Here is a 27,405-nt window from a genome sequence, read left to right on the forward strand (position 1 = left end):
CGTCATCGGCGCGCGCCAGTCCTGCGGGAACTTCACGGGGGCGGTAGGCTCAGGTGGCGCGTGACCCTGGGACCGCTCTGCCGCGCGCGTAGGTACCGGGCGGGAGTGGCGGGGACCACCAGGTCCGGAAGCCCGATCGCCGACCCTGGGGCTGCCTGGCGACTCCGGCGGGTGGGCAGTGCCCGGCGGCGCAGGGACACCGAAGCGGGGGAGAGGGGGACCCCGGCGGAGAGCGCCTTCTGGGCGCCCCTCCGCGCTGTGAGCCGGGCCCCGATTGACCCCTGCGCCTTTTTGTCCACCAATGCCAGCTCCCTGAAGCTGAGGCCAGACACGTCCCGCTGCCACCTGCGGGTAGCCATCGCTTTCCCGGCCCATCGCGGTCGGTCGCGCCCCTTTGCCTGCTCTGCAGACCCTGAGGCCACACATCACCGCCTCCCCCCGCCAACGCCCCCCGCCAGGGACTTCTGCGGCCTCATCCCAAGAGTTGCCCTACCCTCGGACCATTACCGGCTCCTTCTGGACCTTTCAGATAAGCGAGTGGACCTTGGCTGAGGACGGCCCAGTCCCCTGGGAACAAGGGATGGGGGTTTCAGGATGCAGTCCTTGGCCCCTGGGGGCTTAGATACCGCCTCCTTAGGCATCCCAATATGCTTCTCAGATGCCATGAGTATGACCCCAGTGAGGCCCACCCCAGGATAGCAAGAGCTGAGAAAAGACAGGTTTTACAGGCCACCAAAGACTCGTGTGGTGTCCTCTCTAGGGACTTCTACCAAAGGAGCTTAAAAAAGAAAAAACAAAACTCCCTTGTGTTCCCAGGAGGATGGCAGATGGTGAGCAAGCATTTGAAACCATGTCCCTGGGGACACTGAGCTTGGAGAAAGTGACGGTTGGTAATACAGATTTGAAGTGACCAAAGGATCAGACCTTGTTTTGTTTTCCTGGAGAGTGTGGTGTTTACTTGAAGACAAGTTTCAGCTTGGTGGAAGGATAAATTTAACACTGGAGGGAGGAAGCCAGAGACAGTCAAGGTAGTTACTGAAGGAGAGTACAAGAGAGGATTAAAGTGATGCCCTCATCCTTTCTGAGTTTGAAATTTCATGAGTTTTCTCTCCTCTTGTGGGAGTTTGAATGTCACTTGTTAAATTCTCTGTCTTCTGGAAACATGCCCAGCTCTGGGATTCTACATGTTTTAGACTACTTTGGGGCTGTCGAGGTGACAGTTCCTTAATCTGAGTTCCATTATTACTACAGCAGCTGTTTCATTTGTATCACTGTGCTCAACACCCAAAGCTTTTTCACACCAGTTATTTAATTTTATCTTACGTGTGACATAACTTTTACAAGTTAACTGTGGGACTTACTCTGAGGTTTTGCTCCCCTCTCTTTTGGATCTTGAAACACGCTTTTCAACTTTCTGGAAAGCTCTTTTGAAGCATACCATTTGCTTAGCTCTGCTGGGTCACATGCTCACTCATGGGATTCTGAAATAATCTATGCCTTGTGTTTATTTTAGGGCCAAGGGACTGATCTTTGAATGGGAAGCTTCAAACTTTAAAGAAGAAGCCTTCAGAATGGCTTTGAAGAAGACAAGCTAGACACTGCTTCAGGGCACCGCCTTCAGAATGCATCTCGCCTGTCCAGGGGCGTGCCTGGTGAGGAGCTCTTTGAAGGGTTCGTTCCGCAGAGGGCCAGAGAGCTGATGCTCATGGAACCAGATTGGTGGCTTTGACTTTCTGGAACAATCTTGCTTTTATTCTATTCTTTCTGAGAGGCTGGAGGTACTGATGGGACCGAAGGGCCTCCAGGGAAGGGAAGCAGCACTTTCATGCTGAATGAAAACTAGATAAGTCACTGCTGGCGACTGAAGACACCTAAACGCCCCACATCCGGATTCAGCAGACTGGGGACCCGGAGGAATTGCCACTGCTGGGGAGAATAAAGCCAGACTGGAAAAGAAAACCCAAATGAAGAGAATGAGGGCCGTCGGAGAGTAAATGGCGGCCTCCACCTCCACAGAGAGCAAGTTGGCCTCCTGGTGAGTAGCAGGGCCTGCGAGGGTTTAGTTCCTGCCAGGCTGCTGGACAGATGTTTTAGGTGAACTGAAAATCCCCAACTGGATTGTCTAAATTTAATTAAGAGGGGGGTGGGAGGGTGGGTACCATTTTCCTCAGAGCCACCAATCAAGGGCCATTTCTCTCTGAAGCTGATGTGTTGTGACGGCACAAGCCTCTTGCAGGGTCTAGCGCTGCTGGTAGATTGCAGAAAGGATAGCCGTGGCTGGATTCTGCAGCTGGGCTGTGACAGTACCATAGGCAATCGAGTCCTTGCTTTTTAGAGACAGGCAGAGGTGGCCGTGGGGAATTTCCCCACGAGGAGAAGTTTGGCCAGACTGGCTCTTGAGGGGTATTACACAACACCTGCCTGAAACTCTTCTTAACCCTAAATGGGTTAAGCCTGTCTGAATTTGGTTCAGCGAATGTTGAATCGAGGAGAGGAAAGTGAGAGGCGTGGTTTCAAAAGAATGAGCAGAGTTTATGACATTTCTATGTGTGCAGTTCAAAATGACACTCAAGTGTTCTTTGTGGGCCTGTCAAGAGTCGGGGCACTTTCACCCAGGGAACATGAGGAAGAGGTGGACGGGAGCCCAGCAGTGGGGTTTCATTCGTTCATTCGTGTATTTATCTACATACAAGCTTCCAATTCACTGACATATAATTGACATTCAGCACTGTAACTCACATAATCATGAAAAGATTACAGTCAGGTTAGTGAGCATCCATCATCTTACACAGATACAAAATAAAAGGAAAAGTTTTTTCCTTGTAATGAGAACTCAGGATTTACTCTGTTTAACAACTTTCATATATAACACATGGCAGTGTTAATTACATTTATCATACTGTTACACCAGGCCTTTGCTGGTGGCTCAGCAGTAAAGAAGCCTCCTGCCGATGCAGGGGGCATGTAAGAGATGCGGGATCTATCCCTAGGCTGGGGAGATCCCCTGGAGGAAGAAATGGCAACCCACTCCAGTGTTCTTGCCTGGAGAATCCCATGGACAGAGGAGCCTGGTGGGCTATAGTCCACGGGGTCGCAAAGAGTCGGAGACGGCGCCAGCGAGTAAACAACAGCAACAACACGTTACAACCCTGGCGCTACTTACAACTGGAAGGTTGTACCTTTTGACTACCTTCATCCGATCCCCACTTCCCCCACCCCCTGCCTCTGATAACCACACATCCCATCTTGTTCTATGACATTTTGTCTGAAACATAACTGACGGATAACACTGTACCCAACACAGTGATATGCTGTGTCTGTACGTTACATTACAAGAGGCTTGCCACCCGGCAATGGGGTTTCTGAGCTGCACCCAAGGCATTTTTGATCTGCTCTTGCCCTGAAGCCGGATCTAGAACTCGGGCAAGCGGAATGTGCTGGAAACAGAGTTACTGCTTGTCACGGGGAGGATAAAGTGGGGGCCAGGGAGGGCGGCAGGGGGAGGGTGTAGATTGGGGAGATGAGTGCAGTCACTGCTCTGGCCTGACGGGCATGCTTTCAGAGACAGAGGCTGAACCCAGGGCCAGCCTGGGGAGTTTGCCTTGCGGTCTTAAGGAGATAATTACAGTCATACCGCAGAGGAGACCCCGAGTCTTTAGGGAAGAGCAGAGGGTTGTGGGAATTGAGAAGAGAGCCTCCTCTGCGGAGAGGAAATCAGAAGTTTGATGAGGGGTCCTGTCGAAGGAGGGGTGAGGCTTTTAGTTTCTGTTTTGTAATTTTTTTGGCCGAGCCAGGTGGCATGTGGAATCTTAACTTCCTCAGCCAGGGGTTGAAGCTGCGCCCCCTGCAGTGGGATTGCGGCGTCTTCACCAGCGGACCACCGGGGAAGTCCCTGGGACTCAGGTTTCGGCTTACGGACGTGCTCTCCTGCCTGGAGACTGCACGTTCCCTGTGTCCCTTTGCTCGCCGTGGCCCCAGGGCTGGCGAACGCAGTGCACGCCACAAGCCCTCAGCGTGCGTGTGTTAAACGACACAGTGGCAGGAGGTCTCGTGCCCAGCAGTTGTGAGGGCAGCTAAGACATCCCTAACTTATCAGCATCTTAGAAGACACGTTACCAAACCGCGTGGGTACCGAGTTAAGGCGCAGTGTCTCAAATAAGAGGCGTCATCGTGGCCGCACTGTCTTTCCTTAGCTGCTCGCTGTGTTTTGGGGCAGAGGGTCAGACAGCTGGATGGAGGCGTGTTTTTAGCTTGAGTTGGCCGCACTTACGAAATGGTCTTATCTCTTTGTAGCTCTCAGCTTCCTTCTCCTCTGGGGCCCCCAGAAGGCTTTTCAGATACCGAGGCGTGAGTCCCTCTTGGGCTGGGCCACCGGAAGCTGTGTGTTACAAGGCCCTGCTCATGGGATGGAAGGGAACACAGCTCCTTTCTCTTCTCTTGGCAGGTGGAACTATTTTTTCCTCTATGATGGTTCCCAGGTGAAGGGAGAAGGAGATCCAACCAGAGCTGGCATCTGTTACTTTTACCCCCCGCAGGTAAGCCACTCGGCTCACTCGGTGGGGACCCATGACCTTCCGAAGGGTTTATATCTGGACAGTTTTCTTCGCATAATCCAGGCATTTCCCACTTCTACGCTCTCGTTCTGTCTTGATTATGACTGTGATTATGGTTTTGGCTACGCGGGGTCTTGCTGCTGCACACAGGCTTTCTCTGGGTGCACCAGTGGCGGCTGCCCTCTGGCTCTGGTGCACAGGCTGCTCCTTTCGGTGGCTTCTCTTGTTGCAGAGCGCGGGCTCTAGAGCGCGGGCTTCAGTAGCTGTGGCACGTGGGCTTAGTTGCTCCGAGGTATGTGGACTCTTCCCAGGCCAGGGATCGAACCCACATGCCCTGCACTGGCAGGCAGATCCGTAACCCCTGGGCCACCAGGGAAGCCCTGCTCCCTTTCTCGTATCTTTGTTGCTGTTCTGACGTTGAAATGCCCAAGCCAGCGGCCCAGTACTTCTGCCTTCTCTACCTCTCAGTTACTGTCACGATTTTCTGTCTGCTCCATTGGGGAAAAAAAAAGATAAACTTTTCTCCAAACATATACGAGCAAAGAGGAGTGAGTCGTCAGCCCTCGTGTGCCCGCCTTCAACAAGGATCACCACCTGACCAGCCTGTCATGAGCTAGCCTAACTCCTCCCTACTCTTGTTTTTCCCCCTGGAGTATTTGAAGCAGATCCTAGACGTGGTGTCATCTCACCAGCATCAGGGAACACCTCTAACTGGAAAGGGCATATTTGGGTAACATCCCGCTCGGCGAAAGTTGCCATTGGTGACAGTAATACCATCCTATATAGTCTGTGTTCCCATTTCGCCTTTATTGTCTGAGATGTTACTCAGCCCTTCCTTCCCTCTCCCTCTCTCTCTCTCTTCCTTCTCTCCTAATCAGCATCCAAACAAGACCCACAAACCCCGTGCGGTTGTTTCAAGTCCCTCTTACCGTATGACACTGCTCACCCACTCCCCCCATGCTGTCTCCCCTGCGCCACTGACTTACTGAAGACACCAGGTCCCTGATGCAGGGGAGCGTCAGCACGAGTCCCGCTCTGGACTGGGCTGGTCCCTTCCTCACAGTGGGGTCATTCGGTGCGTTCTGCCCAGAGCCTTTCCTGTAAACTAGAGGATCTAGAGCCTTGACTGAGTCCAGGTTCAGCCCTTTGAGGCACGAGTGCTGCATTCTCCGTGGCATCCCGTGCTATCTCCCCCGGGGGTTTACTTAGCGTGAAGGTGAAGGCGGGTTGGGAGGCCCGTGTGTTTGCTCACGTGAATGTGCTCTGACTTGCAGAGCGGGGATTAGTCTGCACCACTCTGGTCTCTCCACGGGAATCTGAATGGGGATATGTGTGCAGGCCTGGAAACAGGAATGCCGTTCTGGGCCTTCATCTGCTGCATTCACTGTGGGCGTTCTGTGACACTCTGGGCAAGGTTCAGCCCGCTTGGCCTCAAAAGGGCCAATGCTTTAGGCTTTGTAAGCCGCGCAAGGTCTCTGTCACGTGTTCTTCCTTGTTGTTGTTTTGACAACCCTTAAAAAACTGTAAAAGCCATCCTGGGCTCACAGATTATAGAGAGAAGCAGGCAGCAGGGCCGATCTGGCCTCCGGGCTGCAGTCTGCCAACCCCGACTCTGAGGAACGACCTGGGAGTTCAGGACCTTCAGCCTCATGTCTGGACTGGCTCCTCTCCCCAGACCCTGCTGGACCAACAGGAGCTGCTGTGTGGACAGATCGCCGGGGTTGTCCACTGCGTTTCCCACATTTCCGGCGCTCCTCCCACCCTTGTCCGCCTGCGGAAACTGAAGTTCGCTGTAGAGGTTGACGGTGATTACCTCTGGGTAAGTTTGCCAGGCTGAACCAGTGCCGGCGGGGTCGCCTCTACAAAGAGGCGCCTGTCTTGCTGAGAGGTGTCGTGACAGCGGGGTTTACAAGGTAACCCTTGCCGTGACTCCTGAGCCTGCTGCCTCGTCCCCTGCCTGTGTGTCATCCACGATGCCCGAGTCCCTCTCTGTGGGTGCCATCAGAGCTGAGCGCTCTCCCAAACGTCACTATCACAGCCTGCATTGCGCAAGCCGGCGTTCGCTTTGCTTTTGAAAGACTTCTGTCGTCCTGTGGATGTTCTTTTTGCTCTGTGATGCGAACTGAGTTTTTAATCTCCGTCTTTTCTTGTTTCTCCTCTATTCTTCCCTGTACTTTCCACACTTACTGGGGAAGGGAGCTCGAAACTTGAAGACACTGGTGCATGTAGGTTAGGTCTCCAAGGACCATTAAGGGAAAAAAAAAAAACAAAACCACTTACAGCGAGTAGTACCCTTTACTCTCAAGTCCCTTTGTCTCCTGCCTACTCTTATTTTAAATTTATTCCTGAGGGAAATGGATGCTTACCTGTGAGGAAGTATCTTCGCCTTTATAGGTATTATTTCCAATGTTTTATTGTGAAAATTTCCTAACATACCAAACGGTTGAAAGAACTGTATGGTGAATGCCCACATGCCTCTGAGATTCTACAGTGAACCCTTCGTTGGCGTTGCTTTATCACATACTGTCTATTCATCCCTTTATCCTCTATTTTAATGCTTTCTGAAGTTGCACATATGAGTATACACCTTACCGCCTGGCCCCAAATGCGCCATCGTGCGGCACGTTAACGAGAGTTCAATATGTGTCTGGGGTTCTTCTGCTCTTTTTTGAGGTGAAATTCATTTACATGCGATGAAGTAGGCAAATCTTGACTGTATTTGGTGCGTGTGGATAAATGGTGCACCTCTATAACACAAATCCCTATCAAGATACAGAATATGTCAGCATCACGCCAGGAAGCTCCCTTATGTCCTTAATTCCGTCCCCTCCCCCCGCATCCCAGGTAACACTGTTCGGAGTGTTCCCACCAAAGAAGAATTCTGCCTGTCCTAGGGTGTCATGTAAGTGGACTAATACTCACGTCGTTCCTCTGTACAGCGTCCTGTCCTACCGCTTAACCGGGGCTCATCCACGTTGCTGCCCGGCCCCGCGCTGCATCCTGCTTATCACTGAGCGGTAGGCCACAGTCTACATGTGCTGGTCTACTTACTCATTCTCCTTTTCCTGGACACAGGAACTTTGTCCAGTTGGGGGCACTTAAGATTGATAAGGGTCTAGAGAAATGAGTGTCAAAACTGCAATGAGGTATCCCCTCACAGCCATCATCAAAAGTCTACCGATAATAAATGCTGGAGCGGGCGTGGAGAAAAGGGAAGCCTCCTACGCTGTTGGTGGGATGTAAATTGGTGCAGCCACTGTGGAGAACAGGGCTTCCCAGGTGGCGCTAGTGGTAAAGAACCCGCCTGCCAGCGCAAGAGACGGAAGCGATGTGGCTTGATCCCTGGGTTGGGCACATCCCCGGGAGGAGGGTATGGCAATATTCTTGCCTGGAGAATGCCATGGACAGAGGAGTCTGGTGGGCTACAGTCCATAGGGCTGCAAAGAGTCAGACACGAATGAAGCGCCTTGGCACGCACGCACTGTGTAAAACAGCACAGAGGTTCCTCAGAAAACTGAAAATGGAGCTACCAAATGATCCAGCAGTCCCACTCCCGGGCACATATCCATGCAAAACTCTAACTAAGAAAGATACTTCACTTCCCTGGTGGTCCACACTCCCAATGCGGGGCCTGGGTTCGATCCCTGGTCAGGGAACTGGATCCCACAGGCTGCAGCTAGAGATTCCACACGCCACAGCACAGACTGAAGATCCCACATGCCACAACTAAGGCTTGGTGCAGCCAAGTAAATGTGGGAGGAAAAAAAAGCCACATGCACCGCTGTTCACGGCAGCGCCAGTTACAGCAGCCAAGACACAGAAAACGTCCACTGACAGGTGAACGGGCCAAGAGGATGCGGCCCGTTGTATACAGTGGCATACTACTCAGCCATAGAAAAGAATGGACTGATGCCATTCGCAGCAACATGGATCAAACTTGAGATTGTCATACTAAGTGAAGGAAGTCAGAAACGGAAGCCTGAAAGACAAATAACACGTGATATCACCTATACGCGGACTCTAAAATAGGACACAAACGAACAGCTACGAAACAGAACAAGTCTCACAGCTACAGGGAACAGGCTTGTGGTTGCCAAGGGAGAGGAGGTTAAGGGAGGGGAGTACTGGGAGTTTGCGAGTAGCAGGTGCAAACATACAGGATGGATACACAAGGCCCTGCTGTGTGGTAACGGGGAACTAGATTCCATATCCTGTGATTAACCATAATGGAAAACAGTCTGAAAAAGAATATATGTGGCTTCCCAGGTAGCACTCATGGTAAAGAACCTGCTTGCCAACGCACAAGACATTTGTTTGATCCCCGGTTGGGAAGATCCCCTGGAGGAGGGCATGGCAACCCACTCCACTGTTCTTGCCTGGAGAATCCCATGAACAGAGGAGCCTGGCAGGCTACAGTCCATAGGGTCACAAAGAGTCTGACATGAATGAAGCGACTTAGCACACACATATGTATCCCTGAATCACTTTGCTGTTTAGCGGGAGTTAACAACATTGCAAATAAACGAAGAGTAAGGCTCTAAAAACATGGCTATACAAGTCTTTTCTGTGGACATACATTTCCTTTTCTCATGGGTAAATACCTAGGCGTGAAATTGCTGGATCATAGGGTAGGTGTGTGTGGATTTTATAAGAAACTGCCAGACGTTTGCCCAAAGTGGTTGCACCATCTTGCATTCCCACTGACAGTCTATGAGAAGCCCAGGTACTTCACACCCTCACCAGCAGGCATGTCAGTCTGTTTATTCACAATTTTAGCCACTGGCGCAATAGGTGTTAATTTGCACTTCCCCCATGACTAGTGACAGCAGGGCTTCTTCATGTGCTTCGTGGACATTGGGTATCTTCCTTTGAGATATTTTCCCCCAGTCTCTGGGTGTGCTTAAGTTTCTTAGTAATGTCTTTTGATGAGGCGTTTTTTGGTTTTAATGAAGTCTATCAGTTTTATCTTTTACAGTTATTGCTTCCTGTATCCTGTCTAAAACCACTGCCTACCTCATTAGAGAAGACATTCTCCAATTCTGGGGGGTGGCGGTGGAGGGAGCACGTTTCGTAGTGTTAGCTTTTAAATTTAGGTCTGTAATCCACCTTGGATAAATCCTCGTGAATAGCATGAGCAGAGGTCAAAGGGCCTTTTCTCCTTGCAGATGCCCCATTGTTCTAGCACTGCTGTTGAAAAACTTGCCTTTTCCTATTTGCTTCCTGGGGCTCCTTTGTTGGAGCTCAAGTGGCCGTTTAAGTCCGGCTCTGCTTCTGGGCTTGCTGTTCTTGCCCACTGGCCTTTCTGAAGATTCTGCACACGTACTGCTCCGTCTTGATGTCTGTAGCTTTGAAATCAGCTGGGGGAATAAGTCTTGAAATCAGCTGGGGGAAGTCCTCCAAACTTACTCCTCTCCGAGACAGCGTTTGCTCTTTTCAGTCCTTTGTATTTCTGTTGCAGAATCAGTTTGTCAGTCTCTGAAGGAAAGTTGGTGAGATTATTAGGATTTCTTTCAATCTGTAGAATAACTGGGGGAGAAGTAAGCACTTAACTGGGCTCCAGAGTGTTGATGGCACTTGCGTGGCGCTTACATTCAGAGAGCATCTGTTTGTTTATGTGTTTTTGTTCAGAGTTGGTTTGTTGAAGTTTCTGATGGTTCCCTTAGGAGAGATTCCTCCAGGTAGAATTAGTGAGTGAAAGAAGATGAAGTTTTCTTCAAGCTCCATAAACAGGGGGCCAGATTACTTCCTAACTGAGCAAGTGTCTATGTCTGTGGAACGGAACACCGCCGATGCTCCGCGCTGGCGTGACAATGCACTGGGTGCGGGTTATGGAAGCGCCCCGTCCAGCTGGAGAAGGGATGGCCACTCCTAACAGTCTGGATCCCATGTTTGCTGTGAAACCCAAATGAAACATCCAGTGTCCAGATCATAGTGGTGACCATACGGGGGTTCAGGAGAGAGGTCACGGTTGGCTGCAGTGATGAGAGCAGGCCTGGGGAGCTGGAATCTGTGTGTTGGGAGGGGGCTGGGGGGGTGGGGATGCCCGGGCAGATGAGCAGGAAGCAGGGATGATGATTCCAGCTTGGGCAGCAGGAGTGGGTTCAAAACACACCCGTTTCCTGTGGAGCGCTGCATGGCTGGGGGAGGGTGTGGGGCTGCACACAGAGGATGGATCTCCAGGGGCCCGTGGAGTCTGGCTTAGTGAACCTTGGGTACCAGGACTTCAGGCTTGGCATCTGAGAACAGGAAAACGCTGTCCTCTGCAGGTGCTGGGCTGTGCCGTGGAGCTCCCCGACGTCAGCTGCAAGCAGCTTCTGCACCGGCTCATTGGCTTCTTTCGTTTTCACAATGGGCCCGTGTCTCTGGCCTGCAAGGTATGAGGAGGGCAGCAGGGAGGCTCACGTGGAACCTCTTTAGGCATCCGGGCATCGGGAACCCTTTACACAAACATGACATGTCAGCAATAGGGTCATGGGCCCCCTGACCCCCTCCTGGACGCCTTTCTTCCCTGGTGGCCTGGGGCCCGTTCATCCACCTTCTCTCCTCTCCTTGCCTGGGGATGTGGGCAGTTCAGAAGATGCCCTCCCTGCCAGCCGGGTCTGCGTGAGGGACAGTTCTGCGGGGGGCTGGAGTCCCCGCTGGAGCGCGTGTCTCGGGATTGTGGGTGCTGACGCCGGCTGTTCTGTTTCAGAGCTGCCCGCGGGAAGAACTGCGTGCCGAGTGGGACACGCTCATTGAGCACATCCTGGGGAACACGGGTGACCTGCACAAGATCTTCAACTGCCTCTGGCACCTGGATCGAACCAAAGTAACCAGCTCAGCACCCCGCCCGCTGCATGCGTGGATGGGAACTGGGCTTCTGGACGCGGGCGCTTCCCCTTCGATGAGCTGTCCCTCTGTCCCCATGGCTGTAAAGAATTCAGGTTCCAGGCGGCGCTTGCCAGCCGCGTGGGCTAGGACCAGTCAGGTCACCTGTCTCAGCCTCGTTCTCCTTACCCGTGGAGCGGCGTGACACCCACCTCCCAGGACTGTTCTGGGGCTGAAACTGGGACAGTTACGTAAAGGACAGATGCCCAGGAAAGAGTGTTATTGCTTTGTTAATGCCCAGACGTGCTGAATTCCGTAATCTGAAGGCCCCCTTCTCAGCGTTATCATTAGTTATTCTCAGCATCCAGAAAGGCCCAGGGCAGCCACTGTCTGGGACAGGGGGGCTGGGCAGGGTCTGTCCCTGAGCTGTCCCCTCGGCACATGGTGACGGGAGGCCACCTGCACTGCTGCAGGCTGGTGGCCTTGGCCTTGGCAGACGTCACATCCTCGTCATCACAGCGGGGGGGCGGGTGTGTGTGAGCGGTGCCTTGAGAAGCCCTGCCCGTGCCCCGAGCATCTTGGGAGTGGGACCTTCCACCATGCGTGGCCTGGGTCTCTGCGGGTGGGGACCCTGTCCCTGTCCCTGGGGTGTGGCACTGGCTCCATGCTAGAAACAAGGACGGGTTTTCCCGCTCCTGTTTGGAGGGCTTCTTGGAAGTTGGCCCAGAGCTTTCCGAGTGGCTGTGAAGGAACTAACCGCCCACGGTAAGGGCTCCAGCGTGGCTCCTTAACACTCAGTGCCAACTGCTCCCGGGTACCGCAGGCTCCGGCTGCCAGGCAGGAACCTGGAGGAGGCCGGTGGCCACTGCTGGCCCTTCGTGAGTAGGTTCAGATCCTCTGCCTGTGCCTTTAGGGACTTTTTACAAGGACTGAGGACTGAGACGTGCTCCCCCACGTGAAAGGCTGCGATGCTTCCATTTCCCTTCTGGCTGAGTTAGGGGACCGGGTCAGACAGTAAGCCACCTGCCACAGGGCCTTGGGCTGCAGGGGAGGGTGGGCTCACCTGACCTGAATCTGAGGGGCGGGCTCTCCCCTGCGGCTGCTTCCTGGTCTCCGCACCACCGATCAGGGCCTCCTTGGCGATGTGCACGGTCCCTGTGAAGAGCCATATGCCCAGTTCTCTCTGCCTCCTGGCTTCAGGGAGGCCCCCTAGTCCCAAGCAGCTGCCATTCTGTGGTGGCAGCTGTGCAGGATGTCAGAGGCGTGACGTGACCAGTGTGCAGCACGCCCTCCCTCCGGGCTCAGGCTCCCAGCAGTGCGTTTGCCCTCCGCAGCCCCCTGCCCGTCCCCTCCTGCCCACGGGGTGTGCTGACCAGGGCTTGCCTCGCCCCACACAGGTGGAGCCCCTGCTCCTGCTCAAGGCGGCCCTCATCCTGCAGACCTGCCAGCGCGCGCCCCATGTGCTCGCCGGCTGCATCCTCTACGCGGGACTGTGAGTAGTACCCCCGCCCCTTCTCCCTCTCCCCACCCCCCGCTGCAGCCCTGACCACCCAGCCACCTCCTGATCGGGCCTGGGGAGCCGAGAGCTCTGTGTGTGGCCAGTTTCAGCTGGTATTCTTTGGCAACTCGAGGGTAGTTTAGATTCGATTGAGGGGCCGTGCCTGTCCCTGGGGACTTGGAAGCTGTTGTGTCCAGAGAAGAGTGAGGAGTGCACAAGGCGGCTTTGCAGAGATCCACGCAGCTCTCAGCTGGGCCACGCTCCCAGAGTGGTCGGTCTCCGGCCCCCACCGCCGTCAGGAGAGGGGATGAGGCCCACGGCTCGCCCCTGCCGCCCAGGGTCCCAGCGCACCGTCCGCGCTGCTGCTTGGGCTCCTGCAGCTGTGTGGCTGGGTCTGCCTCGGGCTAGCCTCACGGAGGCCTCGCTGCGCCGCTTCACCCGGCTGGAGGGCCTCTTAGAGGGCCTGGGAGCCCTCCACGCTGCCTCCGGGCCTCAAGGAGGCTCGGCCATCCCGGTCAGAGGCAGGGGAGCTGGTGCTCTGTGTCCAGTGCTATGATCCTGGAGGGATGTACCCTGGAGAAGCCCTCCCGGCACCTTAGGAATATTCTTAGTACAAGTCGGTCCAAGCGTTTCTACATTTAAAACTTTGATGGGGAACAGCCAGAGGGCCCCTGTGAGTGCCTCCCCAGGTGACACTCCCACCAGCTGTGTCCCCCAGATCCGAGCTGCTGCGGGTGCTGGGACTGTCTTGATGCCAGGTCCTGACTCTGTTTCTTCTCTGGTGTCCTGGTTCCTGTCCAGGATCGTCAGCACCCAGCTCCCGCCCTCCGTCACGGCCAAGGTCCTGCTTCATCGCGTGGCACGTCAGGACCAGGTATAAAACCCCCTCCCCGCGCACCCTCCCCCCGGCGGGGAGTGTCCCCCAGCGAGTCTGTCTTTGTGTCGGGCAAGGCTGATCACCAGCACTGGATGGGGCAGTGGGGCAGGGGGCTGCCATGTCCTTCTTAGGACCCCCATCCATCCGTGTGGTCCCCCTCAAGTGAGGTCCTGACAAAGCTGGAAGAAAATGTTTCCTCCTGCGTGGTCGGCTTGGATGGTTGGTTTTTCTTCCATCCAGGTGGAACTGTGAGAATATGACTTCCCGCAGGGTAGGCCTTATGTCAAAGCAATGTTGGATTTTTTTCAGAGACTGTAAAAGATGGCTTAGGATGACAGTGGCTTTTAAAATACTTCTATCTTATATTTGCCTAATTGTTTTCATAATGAAGGAGAAGTCATAACGTGCTCATTGAGAATAAAACTGCCCACAGCTGGGCCACGTGGAGATAATCACCGCTAGCGTTTGGCACATATCCTTGGAGCTCTTTTCTCTTTTGTTTTATGAGTTGATTCTTAGTGTGTGAAACTGGTTTTAAATCTGTCGGAAGGCTAGCTTTTTGCACTTGCTATGTCAGCAGACATTTAAAAACGCACGTGGGGCTCTATTCCGGCTCCCTCACTGTGGTGCAGGCGGCGTGAGAACACCCCTCCTGGTGAACTGTCTGATAAGGAGAGGGCGGAGAGGGTCTTTTCCTTTCCACCCTTGTTCAGCTCTGAGAATCAATACTAAGGAAGTCATCCGACTGCTGGAAAAGGTTTATACTCAAAACTCTTGTCACAACAAGGTTTATGAAAGTGAAAAATCAGATTATCACTGAGACATCTAAGGCAGGAGCTGCGGGCTGGTTGCCTGCCATGTTTCCTTGGCCTGCTTTACCGCCACGGCCGCAGCTTGAGTAGCTGGACAGAGACCTACAGCCGCAGTGCCCAAAGCACTGACTGGCCTGCCCTTTGCAGACAGCTTGCTGATGGTGGTCTCAAGTCAGGGAGTGCTGAGTTCCCCCGCACCACGGCGAGCTTCCTGTGACTTCAGTCAGCCATTAAACATGGCCGAAGGCGCTCTCATGACAGAAACTGAGAGTCCCTCTTTCGAGCAGAGAAATAGAACTTTATGTAATGTGTGCTCAAAGTATTTTAAAAATGCACGGACTTTACAGGAAAATGTGCCCTGTGTTCACAGGATTGGCTTGTGGGCGAGGGGATTCTATGTGATTTTTTTGAAAATAATTTTTGTCTGGAGTTAGCTTCTGTGAAGGAAACCACATCCTTTCAGAGGAGGGCAAGTCATTTTGGCTAGAAGAGCAGTTTTTGGTTTTCCTCTTGCTTTGCTGGGTCCTTTCGGTGGAGACGCTCTTTGGAGGAGATTCCCCGGGTTCCCCGCCTTGGTTGTAAATGCAGAGGCCACTGGCCTCGCCTCGGGTTTAGGCCCCTCACGCTGCTGTCACAGTGGGGCCTGTGTGGGCTGCAGCCAGGGCTGTGGGAGATGTGGCCGTATTCTGGAAGATGACTTCCCTGGAGGTCTGGGAGCACGGGAACGCTCGCTGTCCTTTCCCGAGAGGAGGAATGAGAGATCGGAAAGGGGGGACGCCGGTATGCGCCTGGGTGGCGTGGCCGCCTTAGCCGGCGTGACCCCAGCCCCGGCGGGGAGCAGGCAGCCTGGGGGGATTGGTTCCATCCGCGTTGCTGTGGGCGAGCGGCTGGGCCCAGCACCCGGGCCTCGGCCACGTTTTAGGGACAGATGGCAGCACGCGGTCCCAACGGGCAGGTCAGGGGGAGCACGCGGTGACCTGCACCGACGCCTGTCTGTTTATTTTCAGAGGAAACCTACGGGAGGGGACGCCCTGCAGGAATGTGGTGAGTAGACGGGTGTCCTGCCACGTTTTGGAAACGGCCTATAAGCAGCCTGGCCCTGTCCAAGTCACGTGGAAGGCAGAGCAGTCCCAAACAGTTATCCCGTCGGCTCGTGAGATCAGGGAAATATTAACAACGTTGCAAGGGCAAAGTGACTCTCAAAATCCCAGTTGTAAAGCCTCTGATTTTAGGCACAGCTTTTAAATCCTCCCTTTCAGCTCCTCCTTAACCCTCAGCACCATGAGGCTGCTCAGATGAGTTCCAGAAGGTGACGATGGGGAGAGGGTGATGGCAGAGCCACTGCCAGGAAGACCTTTGGCAGCAGAGCGGGGTTTAGTTTGAAGCCTAAGTTCAGGCAGACCCCTTTGGTCAGTTAGAAGTGCTTTTGATCCAGGTTCTGTCTTAAGTGCCGGTCAGTTTTCTTCCACCAAACGTCACTCTGGGAGCAGAATGGCCCACATGGCCTTTTCCTTGCTGACGGCAGAAACTGTAGCTGCAGCTTCGTGGCTTCTGTTCTGGGGAACGGAGCCCAGAGCTGCTTGCTGGGCTGGCCTGCAGGCTGGAGGCATCATCCCCAAAACACTTCCTGCCCCCCATCTTCTCTGGCCCAGAGAGGGCCCTGACCACATTGCTCTGCCCTTCTAGGAGCTGCGCTCCCTCCCAACGTTCAGATCATGCCTGTTTTCCTGACTGAAGAGGAAGCCGCCAGTCTCCGCGAGTTTCCCCGGGAGCCCCCGGCCAGGTAAGGGGGCTCAAAGAGGCTCCTCTGAACCCACATGTCAGGCACTCCCTCCCATGGGCTCATCCAGAAGTCCCGTGCATCCCATCCTCCCACGATGCCCTCTTCTCCCTGCTCTGCCCTGGCAGGGGGTGGGGCTGAGGGATGGACAATTGAACCTTCAGCAGAGATGAGGGGCATCTGGCAGAGTGAGACAAGCGTAGGTTTCAGATCTGAGATCCGTGGCTTACCTGCTGTGTGACCGTGGGCAAGTCCATTCCCTGCCTGAGCCTCAGTTTTTCCATCTGTAAAATGGATCCAGTAACGTCTACGTCTTGCGTTCATCATGAAAGGTGGAAACAGCATTCGTGCAGCCGCCCGTATAGTACCTGACTCGCAGTTAAGCCCCAGACCTGGGTGCCTCTGATCCAGGGGGCTCTGCCACTTCCTGTGACCCTGGTGTCACCGTGTGGCAGCACACGTCGCCAGTGCCTGTTATTTGTAAGGAAGCTGCTTTAGTCCCCCGGGCAGGGCCTTGCCCACACTCAGTCGTCTGCCCTTCCTCACCAGCGCTCCGGTGCCTCCAGCCAGACTCCAGGAGCCTTCAGCCGCTCCGAAAGAAAACGCCCCCGGACACGTGGGCTCCAAGGCTCAGACCTCGATGATCACACCTGAACCCCCATCTCCTGATGCCGCCTGGGCAGATGGCAGCGGGGAGAACGGACACTGGCCCGGCCCTGACCTGAAGATCACGCTGCCTGCAATGTGGCACTGCACTGCTGAGGACAAGGGTTCGGGTTTGTTTGGGGGGAACGGGGACCTGGACTTGTCTGAAATCCATATCCCAGAGGCTCAGAAAACAGAAGCATCCCCGGGCCATCCTGCTGCAGATGGCGGGGGTCCTGGTTGTGAGCAATCTGTCCACAACCCCGGCAGTCCCGGAGCCAAGCCGCACGGGGCCCTGCCCCTGGGCCGCCTCCCCGCCTCTGCTCCTGAGGTGGTCCCCCAGAATGGAGCCCTCGAGCAGCCCGCAGACCTTGCTGGCAATGGTGGCCAAGCCCCCGTCACCAGGGAAGACCACGTCCCCGGCAGGACGAGCGGGCCTGGGCGGGCACCTTGCTTGGATTTGAGGCAGAGGGGCACTGAACTGCCCCTGGAGGAACACGGTGGAGAGCAACACCGCAGTGGGGCTCCCGAGTGCTTCTTGACCCCCGGCCCGGACTCCACAGACCCCTCAGACGAAGGCCCCTCTGCAGACAGAACCGCGTCCAGGGTGAGCCTGGCCTCCTGCGAGGGGCTCGTGCGGATGAACCTCTACACGCACAGCGTCAAGGGCCTGGTGCTGTCGCTGCTGGCCGAGGAGCCGCTGCTGGGGGACCGCGCAGCCGTGGACGAGGTGGTGAGTGTGCAGCGGGGTGGGGGGCTGGGGCGGGATCGGGCTCAGCTGTCAGCTGCACGGCCCGGTACAAGCGCCCTTGTTTATATGGTGGGGTGCAGGGAGTGCCCACCTCCCTGTTTGTGGGCGGTGAGCGTCCAGTGCCAAGCACAGAGCCAAGTGCAAAGGCAGCCACCAGGGCTGCCCTCTCCAGCGTCCCCACTTTCTCGGGGTCTCTGGTTCGTAGTGACCTGGGAGGGTGCTGGGCAGTGACCACACATGGCCTCACCCCCGCCCGGCAGCCCTCACGTCTCTGTGTGGCTGGAGTCTGCATGTGTTACCACCTGGGTTGGGTTTCTCCACGAGCCCCAATTCCCGTCCATCTGAAGCTCCTTCCTAGGAGCCTGGGCCCTCTGAAATGATGACTGGCTCCAGAAGGCGCCGCTGAAACTCGTGCAGCTCTGCCCCCAAGCCTAGAGGCTCACTGACCTCTGGGCTGGGGTCCACGCTGGATGCAGTTGCCATAGTAACAGCCCTGCTTTAGTTGCCAGGGAAGCAGCGGAGGTAAGAGCAGCAGGTTGAGACTGCTGCAGGGCGAACGGCGTCCTGGGGCCCGCCGTGTTTCTGTTCTTCAATCTATATTATGCTAAGCTCATCTTATTAGCATGCAGGGCCCATGACCCTTTGTAAAGGAGCGGCTCCCCCTTGGAGTGCAGTGGAGGAGGGAAGGCGGGTCCCCGCACGGAGCCCTCCCGCACCTGCCTGGCCCGTCTCCCCTTTTCCCAGGCCCCAGGTCACCCTCTCCACCTCCATCCCCCTGGCTCTGACCAACATCCCCCCCCCCGCCCCCCACCTCATTGTAACAGCTCGGGGACCAGGCGTGCAGTTCCACACGTCCATCCTCCCCCTCCCCCCACACCTCAGTCTCATGGTCTGTTCAGCTTAGCGCCCAGCTCAGACGAGGCCCCCCCAAGATAGAAAGAAAAACCAGCACAGGCTGCTCAGAGAGGAGATAAATTAGGGTTCATGCTGCATTTGCTGTATGTAAATAATTTACATCTGCTACTTCTGCCAAGCCTTGACCAGCGCTGGGGCCCGGCACGGTGACGCCCATCTCGCCCTGAAGTAGCGATGGAGACCTAGCTAACGCATGGGGCGGGTCCACACCTCTTGCTTGTTTCCCGGCCCCCACCCCGACCCCTCTGTCCCCTGTGGGCCTGACCATGGCCCGGCAGGTGGGAAGGTGAAGGACTGAAGGCCTGCCTTCCGTGGCCCTTTATACATGGACACAGCACTTGGTCTGTCACGGCCCATCCTGGTGTCAGGACAATGACCTCCCTGGGCTTTCACGGACAGGAGGTTTTGGGGTCGGGGAGGAGAGAGAACACAGCTTTACAGAAAAGGAGAACCAGTCTTTCCTAAAAAGAGAAGGGTGTAACAGACTTTGATCAGCTTGCTGGTTTGAGAGGGGAGTCGGCTGATCAGACCCAGAGGCTGTCTCCTTTATAACTGGCAGAGAGCTTTCACTGCCTTTCGGTCCTGACCTGCACACAAAACAGTTGACCTGATTTCCCTCCGGACTCTCTGCTGCTGTCAGAAAAGCCAGGCCCCCACCCTGCCACCGCCCCTCACCTGGTGCACGACACTCAGACGTGACCGTGAGCGCAGTCCCCCTGGGAAGGACTCATCGCCACAGCTCTGTGTCGTTTTGCCATCACGTCTTTGCGTGGGCCAGCTGCCACCGTTTCTGCTTGCTGAGGGTGGGTCAGGGCGCTGGGTGACGGGGGTGAGTGGGGAGCAGCCAGGGAGAGGACCCCCAGTTCAGAGGGAGCAGAGTCGGCTTCCCCCACCAGGGGGCAGCAGAGAGCCACCGACAGTTTCCTGCTCAGAACCCTGAGATCATCTCAGTGACTTTCAGCCACAGTGATGGGGTCAGTTATTCATTGCTCCAGCAGGATGGGGAACTATGAGTGTAGAGCAGACGAGGCCCGAGGTTAGTGTGTTGGCAGAAAATACGAAAAAGCCTTCCTCTCCCCTGAAACTCGTGCTTCTGAGTACATGGGTGTCCCTGCAGCGACTCTTCTGCATGTTTGGGCGTGCACTGACAGTGAGCCACTAACTTTGCCGTGGACTAAAAGGCAGGGGGTCCCAGCACAGCCTCAGCTCCGTGTGCCCTTGCGTGTTGTGCAGGTCATGTATGTGGTAGCGTGTCTCGGGGCTGGCAGACTCTAAAGTGAAGGGATACACAGCAGATGTTTTCTGCTTTGTACAGCTCTTCCCCTCTGCTGTTAAAATACAAAAACAACCATAAACAGTATGTAAACTGGGGCTGTGTTACAGCACACTGTTATGGACACAAAACTTGGAACTTCATATAATTTCACATCACAGTATTATTCTTTTGACTCTTTTTTTTCTAACCATATAAAAATATAAAAACCAATCTTAGTTCTCAGGCTATAAAAATGGTCCACGGGCCATGTTTGCCAACCCCTGGTCTCTGCCTGTCCTCCTGGACACTGCCTGTCATTCACAGCCTGCAGCTGACAGTGCCTAGTTCACGGTCGAGGTCCAGTCACCAAGTGGCTGTGGACCGGGCACCTCCTGGGAGCCAGGCTGGCTGCTGGGCCCTGGGGACGCCGCGTAAACCTTGTAGCCAGAACTAATGCCTGAGTTTCGTTTCTGCAACATGGGTCAGAAATGCTAATTTAAGTCCAGGGTGCTCCCCAAGATGACGCCTGAGCTTTCTGACATTCACCTCAGAACATTCTCTCTGCATCGCTGAGCCTTTTTATTGCGCATAGTGTTTTGCACAGCTGTTGTGAAATAAGTCAGCCCACAGACACGTCTTGTTAGTCCAGGGACGGGTGCTCATGGAAGAGAGAGCGCTTCTTCAAGGACGATGATTTTCATATTCTTGACTTCAGGAAAACGCCTCCCTCCAGGGAGCACTTTAGAATGGACAGAGTGTACATATGTTATTTGACTTCTGCCAGTCAGCAATGATATTCCTATTTTGCAGATGAAAAGAACAAGGTGCAAAAACCTCTGTAACTGGCCCTGGTGGTCTGGCTAGGAAGAGGCTCAGACACGGGCTCGTTCACCTGGGCGCTAGCCACTGTCTCCTTGTGACTTCAGTAGCCCCCGAGGCGGCCCCATGGGTCCCTATTTCAGGTCCATCGGGTGTGACATCCCCGCTTGATGGGCCCCAGAGCTCAGCCGTTGGTCATTGGAAAATGTTGTTGTGGGAAAACAGATTGAAGAGGGAAGTTCATGCTATATCGTTAGGTCGCAGAACTAGCATCAGCCGTTGTATAGTCTGACGCCCATCTGTAGCTTATAAACAACGACTCATACGAAAGGGGACAGTCCTGTGTTCCCACGGCATCTGCACGTGACATCCCCCCGGGAGGCGATGGAACATAGAGGTGCCTGGGCCTCGGCCCCGCACGGCCTTCTTCAGCCGGGTCCTCCCCTGGGCCAGTGAGCCGAGAGCCGCCCACCCGCGCCCCTAGGTCTGCTCGGGTTCCCGGGAGGGAGGGGGCCGCGCTGCACACGCGGATGACGTCATGACGTCTCAGTGTGGCTGAGACGCGCGGGGTGGGGGCCGGCGTGGCGGCAGCGTGGTGAGGAGGGGGCGGGCCGCCTGCCCGCAGCTCCGCCTGGATGCTGAGGTTCTGGGCTGTTCTTCTTAGCTTGTTTTCCTTTTTACCCCTTCTTTTACTTTTTGGCTTCCCTCTATGTTCTTATTTTTCTACAAGTTTGAAAAGGTCTCTCTGGTGGCTCAAACGGTAAAGAATTTGCCTGCAATGTTGTAGACCGGGGTTCGATCCCTGGGTCGGGAAGATCCCCTGGAGAAGGGAATGGCAACCCACTCCGGTATTCCTGCCTGGAGAATTCCATGGACAGAGGGGCCTGGTGGGCTACAGTCCATGGGGTCGCAAAGAGCCAGACACGACTGAGCGATGAACACTTTTAAGAGGTTTAGGACCTCAGGGCAGAAGTCGGGACCTCTCCAAACATGGGTCCTAGCCCCCGTGGCGCTAAGTCGGGCGACCCGGCGGCCCTCCTCGGGTGGCCTGCTGAGTGGCGGCGGCCTGTCCCCTCCCGCTCCGCAGTACCACGGCAGCCTGGCGTCCCTCAACGGGCTGGAGGTGCACTTGAGCGAGACGCTGCCCCGGGACCAAGCAGCCCCTGCGGCCAGAACCTACAGCTTCGCACACTACGACCGCGTCCAGAACTTGCTAGCAGGTAAGGGCCACCTCCAGGAAGTGGGTGGGGGGTCAGCACCCGGGCCCAGCTCCCTGGCTTGACGGGGGGGTGCTCTGTGGTCAGGATGCTCTTTCTCGGAGCCCAGCTCCGACCGGGTTTAACTACTCTCGGCAAACTCTTTGTGGCTGGTCTCTTTCTGGCCCTTTCTCCAGCATTTTGAGAGAAGCACCCGCATCCAGACTGTGATGGGGTCGCCTCCCGGCTTCGACACACGTGTGCCGAGACAAGTGTTGACCACCATCAGGGGTAGTGGGAGGGCCCAGCACCCCGGCCTCTGTCCCTCTGCCTCTGGGCACCCACGCTCCTGCCTGGGGGGCCTCACTTCATCCCAGCTTTTGGTGGTTCTGGGTTTGGGTGTACTGGGGGGCGGCACTCTGCCACGCATGACGACTTCTGTGTCCTCTTCCGGAAGCCAACCTGCCGCAGGTGACCACGGCGCAGGACCACCGCTTCCTCCAGGCTGTCAGCCTGATGCATTCCGACTTCTCCTGGCTGCCCACGCTGTACGAGGTGACCGTCAGGTGAGTGTCCCCAGGCCGCTCCCAGCCCTGCACCCGGGGTCCCTGGCAGAGCCTCACTCACAACCCGATGAAGACCAGTGCGAGGACCGGCCCGGGCCTCCCTGACCCGCCCTTCGGGCTGCTGTCATCCACCCTCAGGCTTCCCTGAGTCCTGTACATGCTGGGTCCCTTCCTGGGGCTCGGGCTGCTCCAGACACTGAGGGACAGCAGGGAGGGGACCCAAGGCCCTCCCCATCTCGGTGTTTCCATCAGTCACTGGGGGCGGAGGAGGGGCTGTCGTCTGTCTTCCAACTGGACAAGTCCTGTGTGCTCCTGACCACAACATCCAGATGTCCCCACCTCAAAGGTCTCCCAAGGGCAGCGTGTCCTCCCCCCACCAGCACGTGCCCCCAGATGCTCACAGTCAGCAGTATGGTGTATCGCACCCCAGGTTTTCTTGGCATTAGTTGGGTTATTTTTGCACATAAGAGGTGCTGCTGCTCAGTCCCTCAGTCGCGTCTGATTCTTGCGACCCCGTGGTTTGTAGCCACCAGGCTCCTCTGTCCATGGGATTCTCCAGGTAGGAATACTGGAGTGGGTCGCCATTCCCTTCTCCAGGGGATCTTCCCAATACAGGGATCGAACCCCTCATCTCTTGCATTGGCAGGCAAGGATTCTTTATCACTGAACCACTGGGGTAGCCCATATAAAAAACATGATCAGTGTTTTTTATTATTTTACTGGTCTGTCTTCTTAAAAGAACTGGAGCACATGCACTTGCTGTTTCTTAAGTTCCTTTTTCACTTTGTTGCGTGTCTGGAACAGCTTCAGGCCAGCAGATCTAGACCTGTTAATTAGTGGCATTTACAGTCTTTAACCAACTAAACTCTACTTTTTCTCTCTACATGCTTCTCTTACGAAACCAGTAGCAGAAAAGAAGGCAAGTTAGAGGATCAGAGGGGAGTGCTTGCTCTGTGTGTGATGCGTGTGTGCACTCTACTCTGGAGTGGGTTGGTCGGGTACATTCTTTGTAACCTCATCACAGACAAGGGAACTGAGACACAAGTACGCAGTAGGGTGGATGAGTCGCCGCAGATCAGAGGCCGAGTCAGCATCTGCGCCCAGGTGTCTCCTCTCTGCGGCACGCCCCACCACGCACGTTTGTGGTTGGGGCGTGTGTGTGTGTGTCTGTGTGTCTGTGTGGGGCGTGGGCTCTGGGCCTGGCTGACCAGGTTCTAACATCTGTCAGCTGCCACACGGGAGTGCGGGCGTTTCTGCTGCCCAGCGCTGTCTCCAGCCAATATTTCTGTGTATCTTTCCACAATAAATGTGCCTCCTCTGGCTTTAAGTCAGAGCTGCCCACGCTGGCAACCCAGACCCACCCCCCACCTGTGGACCTGCAGCGTCTCACCTTCCTCGGAGCTGAGACTTTTCGTGGTGGGATACGTAGCTCATTTGAGTAACAGTAATGGAAAGAACAGCCTCCATTTCTGAACCATCTCACCACGGGCTGAGTGATTTGTATCCATTCCTAACTCATTTACTCCATGAAGTCTCAGTGAGGGAATTGACTGCTGTCATCTATTCTTCTGATGAGAAAGCTGAGACTCCCACAGCCAGAAGTCTCAGGGCTGGGGTGAGCACCCAGGTTGCGTGGGACCTCCAGACCCGTGCTCGGAACCCCGAGGCGCCCCTTCTCTGTGGCCACAGTGACTGGGCCCGTGCTTGTCCTGCTGGGCCAGAGACCTCCCGGGGTCTCTGGGGGCCTGAGGTCTGCATGGTGCTGGACTGTGGTCTCCTCTCTGCCCCCTACCAGGAACGCCTCCACGGCTGTATACGCCTGCTGCAACCCTGTTCAGGAAACCTACTTCCAGCAGCTGGCCACAGCGGCGCGGAGCTCTGGCTTCCCGAACCCGCAGGACGGTGCCTTCGGCCTCCCAGGCAAAGCCAAACAGAAGCTGCTGAAGCACGGGGTGAACCTGCTCTGAACCGTGGGTCGCTCCTGACCCTCGCGGTGACTCTCAAATCAAACCCCAGCAGAGGAAGTGCCGTCTTGTTAAGTGGAAAGCACCTCTGTTTTACTTTCCCTGGAATAGTCCTCTTTTTGGGGACTGCAGTTTTTGAGTGTTTGTTACTCCTTCTGTGGATCAGGGCTGGAGGGGGTTGTTCCTCGGGTTGGCAGACCTAGAGCTTGTGGTAAAGAACTTGACAGCGTGGGTGGTGCGGGGGCCAGGGTGGGACCACGGCTCTTTCCACCCCAGGGGCCCGGGTCAGTGACTCCCCCATTACACAGAGGCCAGGGCGCCCGACGTTTCCTGGGGCTGCTCCACCCCAGCCTTGACTCGTACACGGAGACTGAGGCTGGTGTCCTTCTAGAACCCCACTGTCCCTGGTCTAGAGTGCATGTCCCTTGCTGTCTGCAGGGGGTGGGTCCGAGGTGACTGCAGAGCCAGGAGACAGGTCTGTCTGTCTGCAAGCACACCGTGCACCCACTTCTCAGGCTGTCTTCACCACGGTCCTCCTGGGGGATCGGTGCACAGGAAGCGGTCGGGGATGCTGAGACTGCCTTGTCTGGATCTTCTGGATCACCCACGGTGGGGAAGGGGCGATCTCAATGACACGAAAGGAGCCTGGGGCACCGGGACCCGGAGGTGGGTGATGGCTGGCCAGGCCGGCCCCTTGGCTGGAAGTGGGTGGTGCTGCTGGTTGCTTCGAGTGAGGGTCCCAAACAGGAGTTTCTAAAAGGTCTTAGAGCAGAAGCAGAGCTGCTTTTCAGGGAGGGGGATGCTGCATGAGAGGGGACAGCATTCTGCTCTGGCTGTTGCCAGGCCGGGGTAGGACTTAGAACATCAGTTTGGTGACGTTACGGTCCAACATTCTGTGATGATACGATGCAAGTCACAGAATGAAAATATTTACCAAAATCCTAACCAGATCTTTACCAGAAGCACCTAAGACTCCATGTGAAAACTGCAGTGTAACTTCATGCCAGTGAGCCAGTATCTCCTGTTTATGACATGGGGTCTTTTTCTTGAAACAAGTTGCTAAGGGCCAAAAATAAAGTAGCCAGAAATGGTACTGAGTTCTGAGTACTGAGTTCTGATGGGGATACGTACGTATAGATGTACGTGCGTGTGTGTACTCTGCGTGGTCACCTTTCTGCCCTGCCTGATCCAGCCAGGCTAGGGAGGAAGGGCATGTCAGCGCAGTCTGTGTGTGAGGGTTGGGGGCGGACAGCACCAGCTTCAGCAAGGCTGCACCACACACCAGGCCCACAGCCCCCTTTCTGTCACCTCTCTGGAGTCCCTCCTGCCCCTGGCTGGCCTAAGACAGTGAGCTTCCCAGATGAAGGAGGGCTGTAGCTGAAGCTAGGGAAATGCACTTTGTCCCGCTTCTCTGCCGGACTGTCGGAGGAAAACTTCCAAGACCTGGGCGAGCCTCTGCAGGCACCTTCCCGTGACTGACGGACACAGAACCCATTCCCTTCCTGTCCTGCAGTATTTCTAATCAGCCAGACTTGCTGCCGATGCTCTAGAGTTGTGAGATCTGCAAGTCTTGAGGTTGGCGAAAATCTGACCTGTTACCTGTTGACGCAGGGACAGAACTCAGAGCCCCCGAGTCCATGTTCATACCCCCGCCCTCAGTAGCTCGGCTGAGTGCCTGGGTTCGAGGACACTTCCACATGAGATCTGCTTCACAAGGCAGCCTCCCGCCTATTCTGGGCCCTTTCCAAGGTGCCAGGCTATTGGCAGATGATCATTTTTGCTTTGCTTCCAGAAACCTCTCTCACCGTCTCGTTTCCCAGGGCTGCTATTGGGCTGAAAACACGTAAAACGCAGAATCCTGGTTCCTAGAGTCTGCGGTCAAGGCAGCCCAGTGCCTCCCTCTGAGCGGAGTCTCCACGTCACAGGAAGAGCGTGAGGTCTGCAGAGCAAAGTGTGGGAGTAAGCCAACAGGGACTCGCCTGGTGGTCCAGTGGGTTAAGAATCCGCCTTGCAGTGAGGGGTATGCAGGTTTGATCCCTGGTCGGGGAGCTAAGACTCCACACGCCGCAGAGTAACTGAGCCCGTGCGGCACATGACGCCTGAGCCTGCAAGCCACAGCGCAAGTCCGCACACAACCAGAGACCTCGCAGGCCACAACTAAGACCTGACGCAGCCAAGTAAGTATTTTAGAAAGTCCGGAATTTTTCTGCTACAATTTCAGGACCTGACTCTCGCCCTTGAGTGAGGGCTGGATGGAGTGCTTCGTTTTTAATGACCAGAATGTTGCCAAGATGCCAGTGTGGCTTCTGAGGGTAGGTCACAAAACATCGCAGCTGCCACCTCTCTCTTGGTCCACCTATCGTGGGGAGATGTCCCGGGGGTGGGGTCTCCTGCCCGTGGCCGTGTGAAGTGAGCCTCTTGGAGACAGGTTGCCCGGCCCCAGTGGCCTTCACCAGACAACGGCAGGTCCTGCCTGTCCTCATCTGATTCAGCCCTGAGAAAAACAGCCAGAACCATCAAGCCAAGCCACTTCAGAATCTCTAGCCCTCAGGAAGCATGGGAGATGATAAATGTGTGTCGTTTTAAGCCGCTCTTGGGGTCATTGATTACAGCAATAGATGGTGTGTATGCGTGGTGGCCCACATCTCACCCGCCCACCAGGCTCCTTAGCGGCTTGGGCCCTTAGGCCAAATGCCGGATAGTCAGTCCAGATCCCAGCCGTGCCCTTCCCACCTGGAAGACCTACGCCACACAAGGAGGGGAGAAATGGAGCACTCCCTCCCCTTCCTGCTCATTCCTGCTGGAGCATGCCCGCACCAGGCAAGTTGCCGAGGCGCTGGGCGAAGAAGCCTTGAAACGGCAGTGGCTTGATTTGCTCCTCGCTGGAAACGTCCCTGGCTCCCGGATAGGCGAGAAGCACGGCAGGAGTGGAAACCTCCCCCCTCCCCCCCCCCCCCGCCGCCCACT

General features: G+C 55.5%; 1 protein-coding gene across 5 annotated transcripts; it reads left to right on the forward strand.

Annotated features, from left to right (window-relative positions):
- Window positions 2-27,384, forward strand: HPS4 (HPS4, biogenesis of lysosomal organelles complex 3 subunit 2). 5 transcript variants are annotated; one of them, XR_001919363.1, is made up of 15 exons: window positions 2-88; window positions 1,514-2,035; window positions 4,445-4,535; window positions 6,229-6,372; window positions 10,820-10,927; window positions 11,245-11,361; window positions 12,758-12,852; window positions 13,660-13,732; window positions 15,555-15,591; window positions 16,234-16,330; window positions 16,877-17,705; window positions 21,800-21,932; window positions 22,366-22,474; window positions 24,270-25,104; window positions 26,259-27,384. XR_001919363.1 is itself a non-coding variant. In XM_018061063.1 (15 exons), the coding sequence occupies exons 2-15, from the start codon at window positions 1,995-1,997 to the stop codon at window positions 24,416-24,418; spliced, it is 2,037 nt and encodes a 678-aa protein (XP_017916552.1). In that variant the 5' UTR covers window positions 2-88; window positions 1,514-1,994; the 3' UTR covers window positions 24,419-25,535. The 5 variants fall into 5 exon arrangements, 4 of the variants coding, with proteins under 4 accessions (XP_017916552.1, XP_017916550.1, XP_017916553.1 ...); XM_018061063.1 differs by lacking the exon at window positions 26,259-27,384 and adding an exon at window positions 23,380-23,393 and having other exon boundaries at window positions 24,270-25,535; XM_018061062.1 differs by lacking the exon at window positions 26,259-27,384 and adding an exon at window positions 817-1,028 and having other exon boundaries at window positions 22-88; window positions 24,270-25,535.

This window comes from Capra hircus, chromosome 17 (genome assembly GCF_001704415.2).
Source record: "Capra hircus breed San Clemente chromosome 17, ASM170441v1, whole genome shotgun sequence".
Taxonomy (NCBI): Eukaryota; Metazoa; Chordata; class Mammalia; order Artiodactyla; family Bovidae; genus Capra; species Capra hircus.